The sequence below is a fragment of the Felis catus genome, chromosome C1 (genome assembly GCF_018350175.1).
Source record: "Felis catus isolate Fca126 chromosome C1, F.catus_Fca126_mat1.0, whole genome shotgun sequence".
Lineage (NCBI taxonomy): Eukaryota > Metazoa > Chordata > Mammalia > Carnivora > Felidae > Felis > Felis catus.
Genome location: NC_058375.1, coordinates 218251217 through 218270741, shown reverse-complemented (window position 1 = coordinate 218270741; position 19525 = coordinate 218251217). Strand labels below are relative to the sequence as shown.

Below are 19525 nucleotides of genomic sequence, written 5' to 3'. Positions count from 1 at the left end.
TCACCTGGGGGCTGAACGGATTCCCAAAACCTCTTCTGTGGTGAGGGCCTGGCTTTGAAAACTATTGTCAGACCTCAGGCACAAAACTCCCTGTTTGGAGGTAGGATGCTGGTGATCAATGACCTTGTCTCTGCATTCCTGCCGTAAAACTGGGATTTACAACGCTCTCTCATTCTGCGCCCCCTTCCCCCCACCTGCAGGAAGGTGGATACTTCACCGTAAATGGGGACAAGCCCATCCCTGTTAAAAAAGAGAAGAAAAGCATCGTCATCAGTTTCAAAACTGGACCCTCCTCTGTATGGTTATATAGGCAGAATGGCACATCCTCCCCCGGACCTTTGGTTACTGGTCTGCAGGGGTGTGGGGGGGGGGGCGTGAAGGTGCCATTCACAGGCAGGGAGAGCTCCTGCGTCTCCAAAGTGGCAGGGCCCAGCCATGCTTGTTGGTGGGATCCTGGGAGGTGGCCACATCCCCAAGGAAACGATTGTGTGGAGGAAGGATCCCCCTGCCCCAGGGGCGGTGTGGGCACACCAGAAAGAAGCTGGTCCTGAAGGGGCGGTGTGAGGGCCTGACAGCAGGAGCCTGGCATAGACGAACCCCCTCCAACACAAGATCCCAGCACCCCACGGGGCGTGGGGAATGTCTCCTGGCAGCTAAGTGGGATGGGAGCCCCCTTCCATCCGTCCCTCCCGTGGCCGGGTCTTCTCGTCCTCTGGGAGGAGCAGTCGGGCCGAAGGGTGACAAAGCTGGGAGGGGGCGTTAGAGAAACACAGCCCCTCACCGCCCCCTACCCCCACCGTAGTACCAGGATCTGGTCGTCTGACCCCAGGACCAGCCCCCCCTGGCTTGCCTCTGGTTCGGGGGCAGGGCCCCACAAGAGCTGGCTTCCAGCTGTTTGTGGCAGGAATAAGTTCATTGGACCAAAATACAACCCTTTATTCCCTGAGCTTGAAGTTTTGAGAGCAACAGAGAACCTGCAGCCCCCAGGAAGGACCAGGGGATCCTCAGCACTGAAAGGAGGGACAGAGAACAAAGCCTAGAGCTTCCCCCAGCTCCCCTGCGTTGAATGACAGCTCACACCTGCAGAGGCTTTATATCTGGCCCGCCCTGCCCCCACCCCAGGTGACAGGGACCCTGGTGGACTTTGCCCTGGGATCCTCCCGGGAAGGGAGGAGGAAGGTTGACTCTGGAGCTGGAGGCGGGGTGGGGCTGGGCCCCGGGCTGCTGTTCTGACCTGTTTTCTGTTGGAGCAGGACCTCCGCCCCTCCCACCATCCCAGCCGCCTGGTGAGGGAAGCAAACCTTTCCCCAGGCCAGAGGACTGAGAGGGGGGACCCGTGATGACAAGCCGTCAGGCTTCCCAGGGGTGACCAGGCCTGGGGCACACGTGAGTCATTGTTTTCACTTCTGTGTGCTTTGTAGAGTGTGAGTGTGTGTGTGCGTGCGTGTGCGATGCTTGTGTCTGTGTGTGAGTGTCTGTGTGTCTGTGAGTGTCTGTGGGTCTGTGTATTTCGGTGTGTGTTTGTGTGTGCACACGTATGCACGTGTGTGAGTGTGTCTGTGACTTTGCCCTCGGGCACGTATCCAAAGGGCAAAGTGCCAGGTGAGGAGTTTGTTCTTCTGACGACCAGGAGTGTTTGGATCCCCGTGGCCGGCGAGGTCAGGCTCCCAGAAGGGGCCTCCTGTCTAAACAGGGGCCCTTTGAGGGGCGCCTGGATGGCTCAGTTGGTTGAGCGTCTGACTCTGGCTCAAGCCACGATCTCACAGTTTTTGAGTTCGAGCCCCGAGTCCGGCTCTGTGCCGACAGCTCGGAGCCTGGAGCCTGCTTCGCATTCTGTGTCTCCCTCTCTCTCTTCTTCTCCCCCGCTCTCACTCTGTCTCTCAAAAATAAAGATTAAAAAAATTAAATAGTGGCTCTTTGGGAAAATCCTAGACAGGCGTTCATCAGAAACTGCTGATGAGAGGAGCCCTTGAAGGGACCCATTTCAGATGACCTAGGTGCCCAGTTAGCACAGACTGGTGTCGGCATAACCAGCACGAAATCCCTGTGTTTTTTACACGCTGGGGCAGGGATGACACACACGGTGACGTCCTGCACGACAGACTCAGCGAATCAGACCCTTCCCCCAAATGCCCTCTCCCACCCCGAAAAAGGACTAGCTGGGGTTTGCAACCCTTTCTTTTTCCCTTTTGTGGAAAGGAGACAAGCGTAGAGAGTGTCTCTTCACCCTAATCATGAATATTTCATTCCTGAGAACATCTTTGTGTTTAGGAGGACTTCAAATAACCCCATCTTGATTAAATTCTAAAGGCTGGGTCAGAAGTCATAGTTTTAATTTTCTCTCTGAACAGAGGGTTCCAGTCTATGACTATTGGAAACTTACAACGTATGATCACACAGAAAGGTAGACACGGAAGTGCTTTCTGCAGCCTTATTCATTACAGAGAAAACACTTCTGCCCAAGCAAAGATCTCGCAGTTGGGAAATGGTTCAGCCAAGTGGAAACGCTGTGAGAGTGTTCTGTGGGTCATTAAATGTCTGTATGCTGAATGCATGTGGAACATACGCAGCAATGTGAAAAGCTTCTTTTAATACATATTGCTTTGTTTAAGGGGAGGATACATGATTTCATGTTAAAACTATGGGTTTTGGTTGGCTTGTTTTTAAGATTTGTAGAAAAGAAAGACAAGAAGACAATAGGCAAATGGCACTCCTGGTTATATTTAAGGATGTAGGATTATGGGGGATTTAATTTTTTTCCTATTGACAACGATGTGTTTATATTGATGGTGAAATACTATTTTATTTATTTTTTATTTTTTAAGTTTTTATTTATTTATTTTGATAGAGAGAGCGAGCAGGGGAGGGGCAGAGACAGGCAGAGAGAGAGAGGGAGAGAGAGAATCCCAAGCACTACCCAATGGGGGGCTCCAACTCATGAACCATGAGATCATGATCTGAGCCGCAACCAAGAGTCAGACGCTTAACCAACTGAGTCACCCAGGCGCCCCGTGAAATACTATTTTTAAACAAAGCGATGTATCACCACCAAAGGAGTAAGATGCTGGAACGCGATATTGTGGTAATGGTGTATTCATTCATATTCCACCTGTTTTGATTCATGAGGACATGTTTGGGGCTGAAGATTTTCTAGACTTAAGAGCTTTATTAATCTGAGCGCATAAATAGCAAGGCAAACTTGAAGGGGTATCTTTACATACTCGAGAAGGTGTTGCCGTAGGTGTGTTAGAACTTTGTGCAAAATTCCAGGACAAATCAATGGGAGACCTGCTTCTAAGCAGGAGCCTTAAGTCCTTCCGGTTAGAAGCGAGGTGTTAGCTGGGGGGTGATGCAGAAAGCTTGGAAGTTGCATCCTTAAAAGTGTTTCTTTTTTCCAGCTTTGTTGAGGTGTAATTGACATCTGACACGTGTGGGTTTAAGGCGGGCACCCTGTTGATTTGATACATTTATGGATTGCGACAGGATGCCCAGCACGGTGTTAGCTGCCATCTCGTCCTGTCTCACAATTACTGTTTCTTTTTGGCACTGAGAACAGTGAAGATCTACGAGGGTGACTTGCGAGTATACGATACAGTATCAGTAGTTAGGACCTCCGAGCGGTACATCGGATGCCCAGCCCTTGCTAACCTTGTAGCCGGAAGTTCGTACCCTTAGACGGACATCTTCCCATTGCCGGCCCCCAGCCCTTGGTGACCACTGTCCTGCTCTGTTTTTCAGAGGGTTTGCTATTGAGCTGACTGTCCTCAGCTACTGTCCTCAGTGAGTCCGGGCTGGTGGCTCCCTTGGGCAGGCTCAGTGCACCACTGTTTTTTTTTTTTTTTTTTTTAATGTTTATTTTATTTATTTTGAGAGAGGGAGTGAGCGGGGAAGGGGCAGAGCGAGAGGGAGAGAGAGAGAGAGCTCCAAGCAGTTCCACACTGTCAGTGCAGAGCTCGGTGCGGGGCTCGAACTCACAGACGGTGAGATCATGACCCGAGCCGAAATCAAGAGTTGGATGCTTAACCAACTGAACCACCCCCCCTCCCCCTGCCCCGGGTGCCCCTGCACCACTGTTCTCGAAGTGGGAAGCACGTGCTGGCACCCTCTGCAAGTGGCTGACACCACATCAGTGCCCAGGGAACCCAGGGTGAGTGTGAACACGGCCCGCTCCGGCTTCGAATTCTGTGTCTCTGTCTTAGAATAGCTGCTGGGCCTCTCTGTAAGGTGGGGGTAACGCCAGGACCCCCCCGAGGCTTCCGGCTCAGCTTCAGTGGGACGCTCTATGCAGCCTGAGCCGGTCAGGAGCGTGTGGGCACATCCGCCCTGCCCCTCCGTGGAGCTGGCCTCTTCGTTAGGCTTGGCTGCTCCTCCTATCACAGCCTCGTCCGAGTACCTGTGCAGGGTGACCGTGAAGCAAGTAACGGTCAGCTTTTCTTGGCCCCTCGGGGCTGAGCCCCCCGTATGGATCTTTTTCTTTTTAAAAAAAATATATTTTTTTTAACATTTATTTATTTTTGAGACAGAGAGAGACAGAGCATGAATGGGGGAGGGGCAGAGAGAGAGGGAGACACAGAATTGGAAGCAGGCTCCAGGCTCTGAGCCACCAGCCCAGAGCCTGATGCGGGGCTCGAACTCACGGACCGCGAGATCGTGACCTGGCTGAAGTCGGACGCTTAACCGACTGCGCCACCCAGGCGCCCCATCTTTTTCTACCTTTTTGTAGATACCCCAGGTCACCGCTTGGCAGGCTGCCTGGGGTTTGGCCGGCCGAGCAAACTGTGCAGTGTAAACAGCGCGTCTGTCCAATATGGCTTCTTGCCGGACCCTTCCTACACGTGTCCATGAGGTATTTATTGAGCACCTACCATACGATCAACAAACACAGTCCTGGCTCTCATGAGAGGTTACAGCCTGGTGCATGCGAAAAGTATTAATAAAATAATTATATCAAGTGCATCTCGGAAGTTCCAGTCCACTAGGGCGCCTGGGTGGCTCAGTTGGTTAAGTGTCTGACTCCGGCTCAGGTCATGATCTCGCAGTTCACGAGTTCGAGCCCCACGTCGGGCTCTGTGCTGACAGCTCAGGGCCTGGAGCCTGCTTCGGATTCTGTGTCTCCCTCTCTCTCTGCCCCTCTCCTGCTTGTGCTCTGTCTCTCTCTCAAAAATAAATAAAAACATTAAAAAAATTTTTAAAGAATTAAAAAAAAAAAAAGAAGTTCTAGTCCAGCAAGAGAGTGAAGTTGTTAAAAAATAATTCTTTGAGTTAAGGCAGAGTTACAAACAGATTAATTCAAGCTAGAAAAGGGACAGGGACTGCAGGCCACATGATGGAAGAGACTTTCATCTGTTTTATTTACCTGCTGTTGGTGGGGACCGGATGTGATCAGGGGTGGCCGCTGAGGCAGGACAGAGGTCTGCTTCAGCTGGGACAGCGAGCCCTGAGCAGATGTAGTGGCTTTACCAGAAGCAAAGCCCCCAGTTTATCTGACAGCAGAGTGGATGCATAGTCAGTCTCCGGAAATATCTGAACTTTGAGACAATATCATTTTGTTACCTTTCGTGGTGATTCCATTCAGAATCCTGGGCTGTGATTTGCCACGTGGCTTGCAGAGTTGGAATCAAGGTACAGATTTTACTTCTGGGGGGCCCGGCTGACGTTTCAGCGTCTCTCCTATTTTGTTCATGTTTATTTTGCGTTGGCTTTGAGTTTAGTCTTCGACTGATGGGTTTAGACCTAATGGGCTTAGGCTAATTGAGTTTAGACCGATGGGTCAGAAATCTGCAGAAGGAACTGCATGGGTGGAGGGCTCTCGGAGAGGAGGACGGACCCTCCCGGGACCCTCGAGGGGCTGCCGTGTGTCTGGGTGTGAGGCGGCAGGAGTGGGCGGGGCTGGGCTGCTGTCCAGGCCACTGCACCCCGAACCCACCCCCGGCTGATGCTCCACGGAGAGCCTGCTCCTGGCCAAGTCGCTCGCGTCCTGCCTCAAGTCCTAAGAAATTGTGCTCAGTCGAGGCAGGCATTTCGAAACACTGGTGCTTCGATGGGTCATTTGCCCCTTCCTGTGTGTTTGGATGGTACACGGCTACTCATTCCTCGGGTGTTCATGAGGCACCTACTGCGCGTGCTGCCCTGCCCCCAGCCCCGAAGAGAAAAGATAAAAATGGCAGCAGCGGTTCTCAGCCTTGGCAGACACCGGGATCACTTGGGGAGCTTAAAAAAACAAAAACAAAAACAAAAACACGAAAACCATGGGTGGAAAACTTGAAACGCTTTATTTTTCTAAACTTCCTCTGAAACGTCCTATGTTGACCCTGTAAGCATCAGACTTGATGGAGAAACTCGTGAGTCCCGTAGAAGATGGCACTTCACGTGCCTCCCATGGTCCCCTGTCCCCAAGGGGCAGGAGCACCAGTGAACCCTTCTCTCCAGACCCGTAACCCCCCCCCCCACTGTCACTTCTGCTTAGAACAGCCTCGTTAGTATTTCAGACCCAGCCCGGTTTGTGCTGAGACTTTGACATGCTTTTCCTCTTCTTCAAAATTCCTTTCCTTCCTCCCTTCCCATAACCCTTGGGGGTCTCCCTCCTCCCCACCATGTTAAGGAGGGAGCAGAGATGTTCCTAAGACTGCCTGCCAGGGGTGGCAGTCGATATTTTTTTTAGAAGAAGGTTTCTTCCTAGAAGCGCCCCGGATAATACACGGAGACAAAGTGGTGACCTTGGAATGCCACCAGTCTGTAGCTCCTCGTGAAACAGAGGGTCTGGCAACGTCTTCAGTGACCCCTAACATCACCGCGACAGCGCTTGGCCACTACTTGCCTTCTGAGGAAATGCAAGGCTCACTCACGAAGCATCCTGGCCAAGAGATGGCCTGTATCTGATCAGATCTCTGTTCGGAAGCACCCAGCTCTAGGAAACACAGCATTCACGGGACACACTCAGTAACCACAGCGGAAGCAAACAGCCAAACCCAGACTGGAAAGTCGCAGGACAATCTGATCTCTTGAACAAATGAATTACAGAGAGAAAAAGATTCCCCGTACATGTACTGAGATTTGCGGATGAAACAACGAGGCGTCTGGGATTGGCTTCGAACCAATCTTTGGCGGGAGGGGGTTTGGGGACGTGAGTGAAGCAAGACTGGCCATAGCTCAGTGTGCAAATGCAGCACGGTGCGCGAGGACGGTCTCCATTCTACTGTGGCAGGTGCCCGAAGTTTTCTATATGGAAGAGATACGCGCGGTTTGCCCAAATTTGTTTTGATCACAGAGCTGTTTTCCTCCACGGCATATCTCTCTGGGTGCTGAGGCTTTAGACACAGTGGGAAGGATCAAAACGTCGAGGTCCTTGAGACACCAACTTTTTCTTTAGGTGGATAATTCTGAAACACCAACTTGAACCCGTGAGTCACAGAGACAGTACGTTGCCTCTCGGGTGTTTCAGATACTTTTTGGAATAAGTAATGGGTCTTTAAAAATTATTTATTATTTTTGTTAAATTTTTTTTTAACGTTTATTTATTTTTGAGAGAGAGAGAGAGAGACAGAGACAGAGTGAGAGCAGGGGAAGGGCAGAGAAAGAGGGAGACAGAATCTGAAGCAGCTCCAGGCTCTGAGCGGTCAGCACAGGCTCGAACTGACGGACTGTGAGATCATGACCTGAGTCGAAGTGGGACGCTTAACCGACTGAGCCACCCGGGCACCCCTAAGTAATGTTTTTTTTTTAAGTGAGAAGAATGGATTGAGGACAGTAAGCCCCTATGATAACTAGCCTCTATGATAACTATGGGTCCTGCTGGGCACTGCCCGTACCCTTCCCAAACACGACCCCCAACTAGTTCCTCACACCAGACCTGTCACTCGGGTACCGCTCACCCCACTCTACAGATGGGGAGACGGGGTTGCAGAGTGGGGCAGGGGTATCGACCCAGGCTGCCCCCGACTCATTCATTCAACCTCCTGCAAATGCTGTCTCTTTGCAGGGCATGGCGCAGGCGGGAGGTGTCCCCTGCCCCGGGGCTGCCCCGGGCCAGCCCCTCGTGTTCAAGCTGGTCCTCTTGGGAAGTAGCTCTGTGGGCAAGTCCAGCTTGGCTCTCCGGTACGTGAAGAATGACTTCAAGAGCATCCTGCCCACCGTGGGATGTAAGTGACATGGGACAGCACGCCCTTCCTTAGTCTGCTAGAGAAGCCAGGGCCGATGGCTCGGGTGCAGGCACGTCCCAAGCTCCCCCCAGAGCCCCGGTCGTGCCCAGCACCGCAGGGAGGGGACGAGGCCTGTGCTGGTCAGACACATGTGGAATCCAGAAGGCGGTCGGGTTTCAGCAAAGCAGGAGTCTGCAGGGGGTGGAGATTCGGGGTCAGGGCCTCGGGTCCCCAGGGGTTGGTGAGCGGGATTGTACCTGGTGGAGGGGGGAGCCCAGAGGAAGGCCTTCTAGGCCCTGCCACACATCCACCGGATGAGCTGCTCTCTCACCCTGCCTGGGTTCCCTCCTGCTGACGCTGTCCCCCTGGGGTGGCTTACAGGAGAATGGCTCCCTTTCGGCCCAGACTTGGTTTACCAGCCTGGCCTGGGTTGTGGTGGGGGGGGGCAGGGGGCGGGGTGGCAGGGAGGGAAGACCTTCTCACTGCACTTCTTGAAGAGGTGACATAGGTTACCCTAGCTCTCAAGGGTAGGGGGCTTTGGAGCACCTGCCGGGCTGTCGGCCTCCTTCGCATCCTGCGAAGCATAGTCACTATGCTATTATAATTACTGCATCAATATGTATTACTATAAAAGTCGATATTCCCACTTTTCAGACGAGGAGGTGGAGACGATCCTTCCTGTGGTGTACATAAATGCAGTCCGTGTTGTACAAAATCCTTCTGAAGGCAGGGGCTTGCCTTTCTTGTCACACACCGCTGGCTTTAACAAGAGAACTGGCTTTTGTTCTGGAGAGGGTCCGGGAGGAGCAGAGCCCCAGGGCGAGAGTGAGGGGCTCTCCTCCTCCCGGCAGGTAGCTGGGACAATGACAGAGGTAGTGTGTGCTGGGGGGGGGGGGGGGGGGGGGTGATTGGCCTGGAGGAAACTTTCAAAGTAATTTTTTTCAACGTTTTTTATTTATTTTGGGAGAGAGAGAGAGAGACAGAGCATGAACGGGGGAGGGGCAGAGAGAGAGGGAGACACAGAATCGGAAACACGCTCCAGGCTCCGAGCCAATGGAGGAAACTATCAATAAGTCTGACCTGAGTGACCAACACGTGGGTAAACGGCTTGTCTCGTCTTGACATCGTCATCTGTGCGGGGGGGGGGGGGGGGCGGGGATATAAACGCCCCCCTGTGGTGGGCTCTCCCTGCAAGGCGGGCTGGCGGGCTTAAGGCTGTCTAAAGGCACCGATCACCGTCTTGTGACTAAGGTCATCACCCACGCCTGCACTGCAGAGAGCAGGGTGGGACCAGGGGCTGGCTTGTCCAGGGTGCTGCTGCCTTCCGAGCATGCTGGCTTCAAGATACTTTACTCCAGGAGGGCCGGGGTCCCTGGGCCCCCCCAGGGGGTCTGGATCTGTTGGCGATCGCGTGCAGTGACCTGGCCGCAGAGGATGGCACAGGCTCTGGGTACCGCCCTCCGGAAAGGTGCCTGAGTCAGGACGGTGTTCTAGCTGTCTCAGGGCAAGACCCCCATCCTTCCAACCAGGGGATTCTGGAGCCAGAGAGGTAACTGGGACAGACAGACTCATGTCCCCGAAGCAGAGCCAGAGTGGGAATCCCAAGTGAGCAGAGTCTCCTGGGGGGGGGGGGTGGCAGCCTGCTGAGGGGAGACCAGAAAAGCCCTGGTTCTCCTGGCCACCCCAGCCACCCCCAACCACCTACCTGCGAGGCCCGGGTCCCACTTCAGGGGAGAGCTTAGTGGGGGAGGTGGAGGCTCCAAGTGGGAGTGCTGTGGCTGGGGGGCTTGAACCACAGAGAGCTCCCGAAGACCCCACCGGGGTCCCCACAGAGCGACCCCTCATCCTGGAGTCCCAACTGGCCGCAGCCTGGGGACTCGGGCCCATTTCCCCAGCCTGCACGGAGTGACATCTTTTGGAGAAATGCTGACATCTAGTGGTTGTGGGCGTATTCGCCCGCGGGTAGCAGTGCCTCTGGCGGGAAGGGAAAGGCGGCAAGCATTCTCCACTGTCGCTGCTGAATCCTGGTGGCCCCGAGAAGACATCCATTTCTCCTTCAACGGGGCTCCGATGATGATGTTTATGAAAAAGGCAAACGCCACGAAGAGGCTCAGAGGAGTGAGTCAGCTGTTTGTTGACATTAGAAGGAGAGCGAGCACAACCACGTCCCTTATGTCAACGTTTGTAGAGACGCTTTTTAATCTGGGGCGATACCTTACGAGCCGGGCGCGCAGATGGGGGCTGTTCAGGGCACCAGCTTCCGGGAGCCCCCCCCAGAGGGCGTGCAGCTGAGGCTGGGGCGTGGCCGAGGGGCGTGGCCGAGGGGCGTGGCCGGAAGCGTCCTTGGCTCTGGGGCACCTGTGTTGAGGTTTTCGGTGGGACCAGCCCACGAGGAGGAGGTGGGGGAGGGGGAAGGGGGGAGGGGGAAGGGGGGAGGGGGAGGAGGCCTGTATTGTGACCTGACGGGGCCACGATAGTCACTGTGCAGGCGCCCCGGCTCAGTCCATCCAAGGCCCGTGAAAATGTGCCAGTGTGTTCGAGAAACTGAAAGTCCCCTGGGTTTTGGCCTGATTCCACCCCCACCCCCCCACCTTGTTGCTAATATCATTTCAGGCAAAATCTCCAAGTCGGTCTGGATTCCCTGGAAGTTTACTTTTCAATCACTTTTTGGCTTTAGCTGTGACAATGTAGACAATGCGGTCCGTGGGTTTCTGAACAAGTGATTAATGTGGGCTCTTCCTGGTTGGAACCCAGGGGTCCCTGGGGCCCAGGACTGGCAGGTTGCTCTGGATTCCATTCCTGGGGCCCCGAGGGAGCTTGTGTCTCTCTCCGGGGCAGATAAGGTTCTGGTCTCTGCAAGTATCCGGTTATTCCTGCCTGGTCATCACTGGGACTGAAACCCTCCTTGCAAATTGGTTGGGGTTGCACATGGATTTAAGCTCAACGGGGAGCCATCTTTTACAAAGTGGAGAAGGAAGGGGCGCCCGGGGGGCCCAGTCGGTCTAGCGTCCGACTTCGGCTCAGGTCATGATCTCACGGTTTGTGAGTTCGAGCCCCGCCTCGGGCACTGTGCTGACAGCTGGGAGCCTGGAGCCCATTTTAGATTCTGTGTCTCCCTCTCTCTCTCTGCCCCTCCCCCGCTCGTGCTCTGTCTCTCTCTCTCTCTCCTTCAAAAACAAACATTCAAAAAAAAACCAAAAACAACAAAGTGGAGAAGGAAAAGATAAGGAGCTAGGCCTGCTGAAGAGTAGGCAGATCCGAGAGGCCCCTGGGGAAGCTGGCAGTGGGGTCTGCTTACATCACGTTCCATCCTGGCAATAGCCCCGTGAGGGCTGGGAGCCCTTCGTCCTACTATGGAAATAGGCTGCAGCTTTGTTCCACCCAGAGCTGTAGCTGCTTGGGCTGCCATAGCAAACACCACCCACGGGGTGGCTTACACAGCAGCGACTTATTCTCACTCTCCTGGAGGCTGGCGTCTGAGGTCAGCGTGTAGGCCGGTAGGTTCTGTTTTGGAGCCTCTTCTCTGGGCTTGTGGGTGCCTGCCGTCTGGCTGCTATCTTGCTGTGTGCTCATGTAGCCTTTCTTTGTGCTTGCGTAGGAGGGAGGGAGAGGAGAGGGAGAGAGGGAGGGAAGGGAGAGGGAGAGAAGGAGAGAGAGGGAAGGTAGGGGGGAGAGGGAGGGAGGGAGGAAGGGGAGAGAAGGGGAGAGAGGGATGGTGGGGGGAGAGAGAGAGGGAGAGGGGGAAGGAGGGAGAGATCAAGCCTTCTGGATCTCTTCTCACAAGGTCATGATCCTACCATGGGGGCCCCACCCTCATGACCTGTTCTAGCCCTGATCACCTCCCAAAGGCCCTACCTCCTAACACCGTCTCTCTGTGGGTTAGGACTTCACCTATGAATTTTGGGAGGGGACACAAACATCCAGGCACAACACCTCGGAAGTTGATCTGACTTCGGGTTTGTGGACACGCAGGGCAATGCAGGCTGTGCGGGCAGAGGACGCCCGTTGGTGGGTTCTGTTAGGAGCCACCCCAAACTAGGTTCTCGTGTGAGAGAACTCTACCCGCGTTGCACTGAAAACCTCAGCCCAGACTCATCCCTTATCCAGTGTCCGTAGCGGGTTGCATTGTCCCCCAAAGGATAAATCCACATCCCAATCCCCAGGGCCTGTGAATGTGGCCTTGTTTGGAAAAAGGGTGTTTGCAGCTGTGATTAGTTAAGGATGTTGGGATGGGATCATTCTGGATCTGGGGCCGGCCCTGAATCGGTGACAGATGTGCTCATAAGAACAGGAGAGAGAGAGAACAGGAGAGAGGGAGCGAGCACAGAGTCACAGAGGGAGGGCCCTGTGGAGACACAGGCAGAGATGGGGTGACGTGTCTCCAAGCTGGGGAATGCCAGCAGGTGCCAGCAACTGCCAGAAGCCGGGAGAGAGGCCAGGAAACAATTCTCAGAGTTTCCAGAAGGGGCCAACCCCGGTGCCAGCTTGATTTTAGACCTCTGGCCTCCAGGGCGGGAAGAACGAACGTCTGTTGCTCTGAGCAGCTCCGGGAACGGACGCACTTGGCCTGGCAGTGACAGTTTTAATATCAAACACGCGGTTGTGTTTGCCAGGATCCCCTAACGGGTCCAAAACCCGGCCTGGGGCCTGGGCAGGCCAGCAGCTCCGCCTAGAGCCTCCTCCCTGCTCTGGACACGGCCTCTCCGGCCCCTCCCAGCCCCTCCCTCCAGTTCTGGAGAGGACACAGCAGAACACCTTGGTGTCACCAATTTTATTTACTTATAAAGTTTATTTATTTCGTGAGGGGCGGGGGGAGAATCCCAAGCTGGCTCCGTGCTGTCAGCACAGAGCCTGATGTGGGGCTCGATCCCAAGAGCCCTGAGATCACGAACGGAGCCGAAATCAAGAGTCGGACGCTTAACTGACTGAGCCACCCCGCTAAACAACTATTTTCAAACCTCACCGCTTTGGCAAGTAAAGCTCAGAGTTAAAAGTCAAACGGGAGGCAGATTTCCCAGTGCGCAGAGTGAAGGGTTTGGGGCAGGTAGGTCCTTCGCTGCATGTAACTATTAAGCAGGGATGGGAATGAATACAGGTCCCTGCTCACTGGCTCCAGGGTGACAGGTGAGAACACAGAAGTCCACCTGTGCCATCAGGGGTGTGTGTGTGTATGTGTGTGTGTGTGTGAGGAACACAGGTTGGCTGCTAGAGACCCGTCCTCGGGAAGGAGGGGGGGACGCAGCAGAAGCCCTTGAAGGCTGATTGTTGTCTGAAGACCTCGGCAGACACCCGGGCGGCCAGAGGAACGATGCCGAGCAGGGCCCTCAGGGAAGGGGGGTCGGCAGGGAGAGGCGTCGATGAGGCCAGAAGGTCAGCGGGAGGCAGGAGGGACTTGGGGGACGACTGATGTGGTCGTGAGCACCTCTCGGCCAGGTTGGTCTGGTCACTGAGCGGCCGGTGGGGCGGGGGTGCGGACGGTTCTAGAGTTCCCCGGGGCTCAGCTGCGTCGCTGGAAGCCCACTGGGACGTGCTGGACCCCTGGTTGTCAGAGGTCCCCAGATGTGGGGAGGCCCAGGCCCAGAGGTCCTTCCACGTCACGCCGCCCGGAGGACTTTGTCCTCGGGCCCGAGAGCCCATCTTCCCGCCCGGAGCCTCTGCGGAATCTGCGAAGGGTCCACGGCAACTTGTAACACTTTTCCTTTTGTGGAAGCCGCCGTCTTCCGGGAGAGGGGATCGCTCGGCCTTCCCGACGGTGACTCGGCCAGCTGTCTCTCTGGGCCCAGGGCTCACGACGGCCCGGCCCGAGCTGGGTCGGGGGGAGACCCCGTCCTGTGGGCGAAGTTGTCCCGGGCTTCTGTTCCAGGTGCGTTCTTCACGAAGGAGCTGGAGTTGGGCGCCGTGGCTGTGAAGCTGGAGATCTGGGACACGGCCGGCCAGGAGAAGTACCACAGCGTCTGTCGCTTGTACTTCAGGGGCGCCAGTGGCGCCATCTTGGTGTACGACATCACCAGGAGGGTGAGGCTCCCCCCGGGGGCGTCCCCACCCGCCTTCGAGAGGCACCTTCTTCCTTGTGCTCCCGGGCACGGGGACGCCAGCTTCTGAGGGCTTTCTGTGACCGGCCCGCGCTGGTGCTTTATGGTAAAACCACCACAGCCGGTAGAAAACACTTAATGAAAGTCTGTCACTTCCTCCAGGAAGCCCTCACTGATAACCCCTGCTCCTCCTGCATGGTTGAGTTTGTGCCCCTCCGTGGTCCTCTCAGAACCCCGCACGGAGCACCCTCGTCTACCGCTCACGGTTCCTTGGGTGCCCGCCGAATTGGTGAGGGGTGTTGTTGCGGAAATAGTACGCGGCCCCTGGCTGTACATCCCCCACAGTGTCATCTGGGTAGCTACTAAGTACGTGAGCAGGTGCTTAGAGCAGGAGGACGGAAGGGAGCTGAGAGGAGGGGCACCTGACTCAGCCTGGGGTTGGGAGACTTCCTGCAGGGAGGGAGGGAACAGTGGGGATTAGCCTGTTGGGGGTGAGGCGGGGCACGGGGGGCATACGGTGGGCGGGTGAGCAGGAAGGGAAGACAGTCCTTAGTGAGAGAGCAGAGACCCAGAGACCGCGGGGTGAGGGCGGGGAGGGAGACGGGTTGGGCTGGGGAACGGGAGGCCACCCACCTGAGCAGCTCAGCAGCAGGAAGGGGAGAGGGGCAGCGTGGGGCCCAGGGCAGGCCCCCCCCCAGGCCTGGTCTCCGGGGTCCCGAAGTTAGGATCAGGTGATAGCCATGCCCCCAAACTCTCCTGCACGGAGTGGTCCCGGAGGGCACCCAGGAGTGAGGGGCCCGAGGCCTGACCCCGAACAGCCCGCAGCCTCCAGACTCGGGCCCTGTGGGGAGGGGAAGGAGCTGTGGTATGACCTGGGCCCCGAAGCCAGAAGACCGGGTCGCCCCGCCTCAGGGGACAGAGCAGCCCTCCGGGGGGTCTGTCGTCTGGCCGACTGGACGGTGGGCGCTTCCACGCAGCGTGGCCGTGGATATCTGCATTGCCACACCCGCATGTCTTTGCTGGGAGAGCCGATGAAGAGCACCCGTGAGATTTGTGTGGCGTCCATGTTTTTTCTTCGTTAGGATTCCTTCTGCAAAGCCCAGCAGTGGCTGCAGGACCTCGAGAGGGAGGCGCCCCCGGGGGAGGTCGTGGTGATGCTGGTTGGCAACAAGACGGACGTCGGCGAGCGGCGGGAGGTGACGTTCCAGGTAGCGCTTGGGACTGGGTTGTGTCACTCCCCGAGGGGAGAAGGGGGTGACCCCAAGGTGGACACGACCACTCGCGACCCAGTCTCCCACCCACCCGCGTGCACACCACACCTGCACGCACGTCACAGACACTCATATATACTTCCTACTTGAATGTCCCTTTTGGGCAAAGATTTCTGATCTTTCCTGGAAAAGTCAGGCCTAGCGATGGTTGTTCCCCACATGTGGGGAGGCCCAGGCCAGCCCTTCTGGAAGGGGGCGGGGGGACCCGTGTGGCCGGCCTCCAAGGACCCCGGCTGGGTTAGCCAGGCTCACGAAGAAACCGTGGCCTTTCCTGCCCCTTCATCCCGGGCTGAGTTATGTGCGTGTTCAATCAATGATTGAAAAAGAGATAAGTGAAAAAATCCAGATTTCCTTGCTAGGAACCGAGCAAGGGCTAGAAAGTAAAGAAAGCCATAGTTGGGGTGCCTGGGAGGCTTAGTCAGTTAAGTGTCCGACTTCAGCTCAGATCATGATCTCGGCATTCCTGGGTTCAAGCCCCACGTTGGGCTCTGTGCCGACAGCAGACAGCCTGATGTGGGGCTTGAACTCACGAACCACAAGATCATGACCTGAGCCCAAGTCAAACACTTAACCGACTGAGCAGCCCAGGTGCCCTCAATTTTCATTTGAGAGAGAGAGAGAGAGAGAGAGAGAGATATTGTGAGTGGGGGAGAGGGGCAGAGGGGGAGAGAGAGAGTGGGGTTCGATGGATCCCACAACCTGGGATCATGACCTGAGCCAAAATCGAGAGTCAGATGCTCAACTGACTGAGCCATCCAGGTGCCCCTGGCTTTCATTTTAAAATAATTCCAGGATTACAAAAAAGTGGTACAGAAGTACCACAAAAAGTTCCTGTATGCCTTTTGCCCAGCCTTCCCGAACACTAACGTCTTGCCAAAACACAGAGCAGTGAGCAAATCAGGAAATGGGCATTCACGCAATACTAAGTCCACACCTTGTTCAGATTGTATCAGTGCCCCCCTAACACCCTGATGCATCACTCCCTGCAGCACTCACCCGTGTGGAGGGTGAGGGGGGACCCCCAGAAGGAGGGCTCAGCTCGGCTCGGCTTCCACATTTCCTGCCTTCTCACTTGCTTGGCCCTATATCAGAGCCCAGGGGTGCAGGAGAGACGTGTGGGCAAGGAGCCGCCAGCTTCCCCTGGTGGCTCAGGCTCTGCTGGGAGGGGAGCCCTCCCCCTGCGAGGGCCTCCCCGCCTCCCCGCCTCCCCGGCCCTGGGCCCCCGCAGGAGAGAACCGAAACACAGAATTGGAAGTCACTGGTCTTGGGTCTTAGAAGGCAATTGAGTATTCCTAGGGAAGAGACTTTTTTTTCCTTAAAAAAATTTTTTTTAAGTTTATTTCTGTATTTTGAAAAGGAGAGCATGAGCAGGGGAGGGGTCGAGAGAGAGGGAGAGAGAGAATCCCGAGCAGTCTCCACGCCGTCAGCACGGAGCCTGACGTGGGGCTTGATCTCAAGAACTATGAGATCATGACTTGAGAATAAAATCGAGAGTTGGGCGCTCCACGGACTGAGCCACCCCGGCGCCCCGGGGAAAGTCTTTTTGTAAATTTGCGACCACTTCCCTCAGGAAGGGAAAGAGTTTGCGGAGAGCAAGAAGTTGCTGTTCATGGAGGCCTCGGCCAAACTGAACCACCAGGTGACTGAGGTCTTTAGCACCATAGGTGAGTGGTGGGGCCCCCAGGAGAGCAGGGGTGGTGGTGATGGTGGGGGAGGGGAGTCATCACTGCCTCTGCTTCTTGGGTCTGCTTTCTGGCGTCCTGGGACCCGACAGAATGTCTCCGGGGGCTGGAAGGTGAGCAGGATTGCCAGGGGCCTGGACTTCATGGCTCTGGGTAACCGTCAGGGAGGACGGGGTCCCGGCACTGCCCTGCGTGCAGGGTGCATGCCAGGCCGCGGGCCTCCGCTCCCAGACCACCTTCCTCTGTCCTTCACAGCCCAAGAGCTGCTGCAGAGAGAAGACAGGAAGAAGGCCCAGCCGCAGAGGGGAGATGCAGGGCTGGCTCTGAAGGGGGCACCTGCTGGGCAGGCCGGATGCTGTGCCCACTAACAGCAGCCGCGCCAGGAAGCCCGGCTCCGGCTGCCCCGTGGGGTGAGCCACTGCCACGGCCATGTACTCTGATTCCCCCTGAAGTGGGCTTGTTGCCGAGTCCTAGAGGTTCTGGAAGCTGGCATCCTTGGGCCTTACCACTTCTCAAAGCCGGCGGGAATCATTCAGGAGAGGAGCCAGTGACAGCGGGCTCCCAGGGGTGATGAGGGAAAGTGTCCCCTTTTAGGGTTTGTGGGCCTTGGCACGGGGAAGCTGGACTTTAACATTTACCAAGGGATGAAAACTTTTCAAAGCAGTCGCTCCGTTTCTGCCCCCAGCACACTTTGTACATCTGCTTCATTAAAAAAAAAACAAAAACAACAAAAAACCAACAAGGAGCTTTGCAAACATAAAGATGAGAAAAACAACACCTCCCTGGTTCCCATAAGATGAAAGTCACACAGCCTCGCACATACTAAAAACATAAGATAAAAATCTGTAACTTTCTGGAATGTTCTTTGCCGCGATGACTCGTAATTCTTTATGTAAAGGCGTATATGACTCTGCTCTTCCTTGTGAGGATCGTGTGTCCCGGGCAGATGTCCTCATTCGGGCTCCAATAAAACTCTTTTCTCTTTAAAATTTTAGGCCCCGTGTTGATGGGGTGGGGGTGGGGGGTGTCAGCTCTGCCTCAGCAGACGGTGATTCCAGATTCCCTGGGACAGGTGCACCGCCCCTGCCTGAATTCTCGTCCCCTCAGCTGCCTCGCCACCCAGCGTAGGGTGAAGCAGGCCAGGGGATGACAAGGACTGGAAACCCTGGGCTGGACGGGGCGCTGTCCAGGGCTGGGCCTGCCTGGTTTGGGGAGCTGTGAGAGGAGGGGGCAGGCCTGGACAGGGGTGGCGGTGCTGGGAGGAGATGGGGTGTGGACTATGGGGCTGCGTCCACGTCCTGCCTCTCAGGGCCGTGGCCCAGGGAGGGACAGAACCCAAGGGTGGGGTTGGGGCCCCAGGCCCCTCCCCCTCTCTTCTCCCGGCTCTGAGTTTCACCAGGTGATGCTTGTGCCCTGTGAGCCTGACTCTTGGCCTGTGGTGTCAGTTTTGCAGCTTATGTGTCTTCAAACACGGAACCGCGTTCTCTAACCTGGCGGTTAGAGAGTTTGCAAGTTGGGGTTTGTCATGGCACGTGGACAGGAGGTGGTGTGTGAATGAGGAGGCGGGCCCACGCACAGGCTGTGACGGAGGAGGCCCAGGACACCTCTCCGGTGGTGACACATCACGTGTTCACCTCCTTACTGCCCACCTTCGGGGGGGGGGCCCGATGGCCCTTCTGGGAGCTCAACCCTGATGTCAAGGTGGCTATTTTACTGTGGGGGGGGGTAGGGGTGGTGTTGGTTTCATCCTTGTCCCTGGGACTGTGATTAGCTAGTCTGAAATTTTAAGTACTAAGACACTGTTGTCCCCCTGGAAAGGGTGGCCTTGCTGTATCGACTATGAGGGTCAACAGCAGGACCAAGGTCACGCTGACTCTGAATTCCTGACATCTGCAAAGGGTGTGGCAGCATTTCTAGGGGCTCCTCCGGAATTGCTCTCATCCACCTGCGTGGGGACGTCCTCCCAGCCCCAGGCCCGGACCTCGTGGGGGCCCAGCGCGTGAGGAACCCCGGCAGCAGGCTGACGAGCCAGGCACTGGCTGGGACCCGTCCACATGAGGTCGCCTCAGCCTGGCAGTATCCTGCCAAGGGTCAGGGCTCCCCACGAGGATCCCTTCTAGGTTCTGGCGGCTGGTCCCGCCCTCATCCAGCAGGCCTGGGACCCCCTGCATTCCAACCTCGTGATCCTAACTGGAAGGAGCTGGGCCCAGGCAGACCCAGCGTCTGTTCTGGGGAGGTGGGGACAGCCCAGGTGTCCCCGGACTCAGGCCTTCCTGGTGTACATTCCCCAAGAGCTTCTCATGGATCTTTCTAGACTAAAGCAGATTTCACAAGGCTTCCCTTGTCATGATCTTTGGGAAAAGCTACAAGGCAAATACAGAAAATAATAGCCTTGGAGAGGG

At 56.0% G+C, this 19525-nt stretch overlaps 1 protein-coding gene across 3 annotated transcripts in view; it reads left to right on the top strand.

Annotated features, from left to right (window-relative positions):
• Positions 1-17982, top strand: part of RAB17 (RAB17, member RAS oncogene family) — a 31034-nt gene extending 13052 nt beyond the window's left edge. For 2 of the 3 annotated variants that reach the window (XM_006935712.5, XM_023259863.2), the window contains 5 exons: positions 7979-8138; positions 14002-14153; positions 15253-15378; positions 17012-17105; positions 17379-17982. In XM_006935712.5, the coding sequence (XP_006935774.1) occupies positions 7982-8138; positions 14002-14153; positions 15253-15378; positions 17012-17105; positions 17379-17491 (642 nt within the window). In that variant the 5' untranslated portion in view covers positions 7979-7981 and the 3' untranslated portion in view covers positions 17492-17982. Of the gene's footprint in view, positions 1-1175; positions 1387-7978; positions 8139-14001; positions 14154-15252; positions 15379-17011; positions 17106-17378 lie in introns of those variants that run through there. The other variant, XM_019838943.3, reaches the window with a different exon arrangement.
• The last annotated feature ends 1543 nt before the right edge of the window (positions 17983-19525 follow it).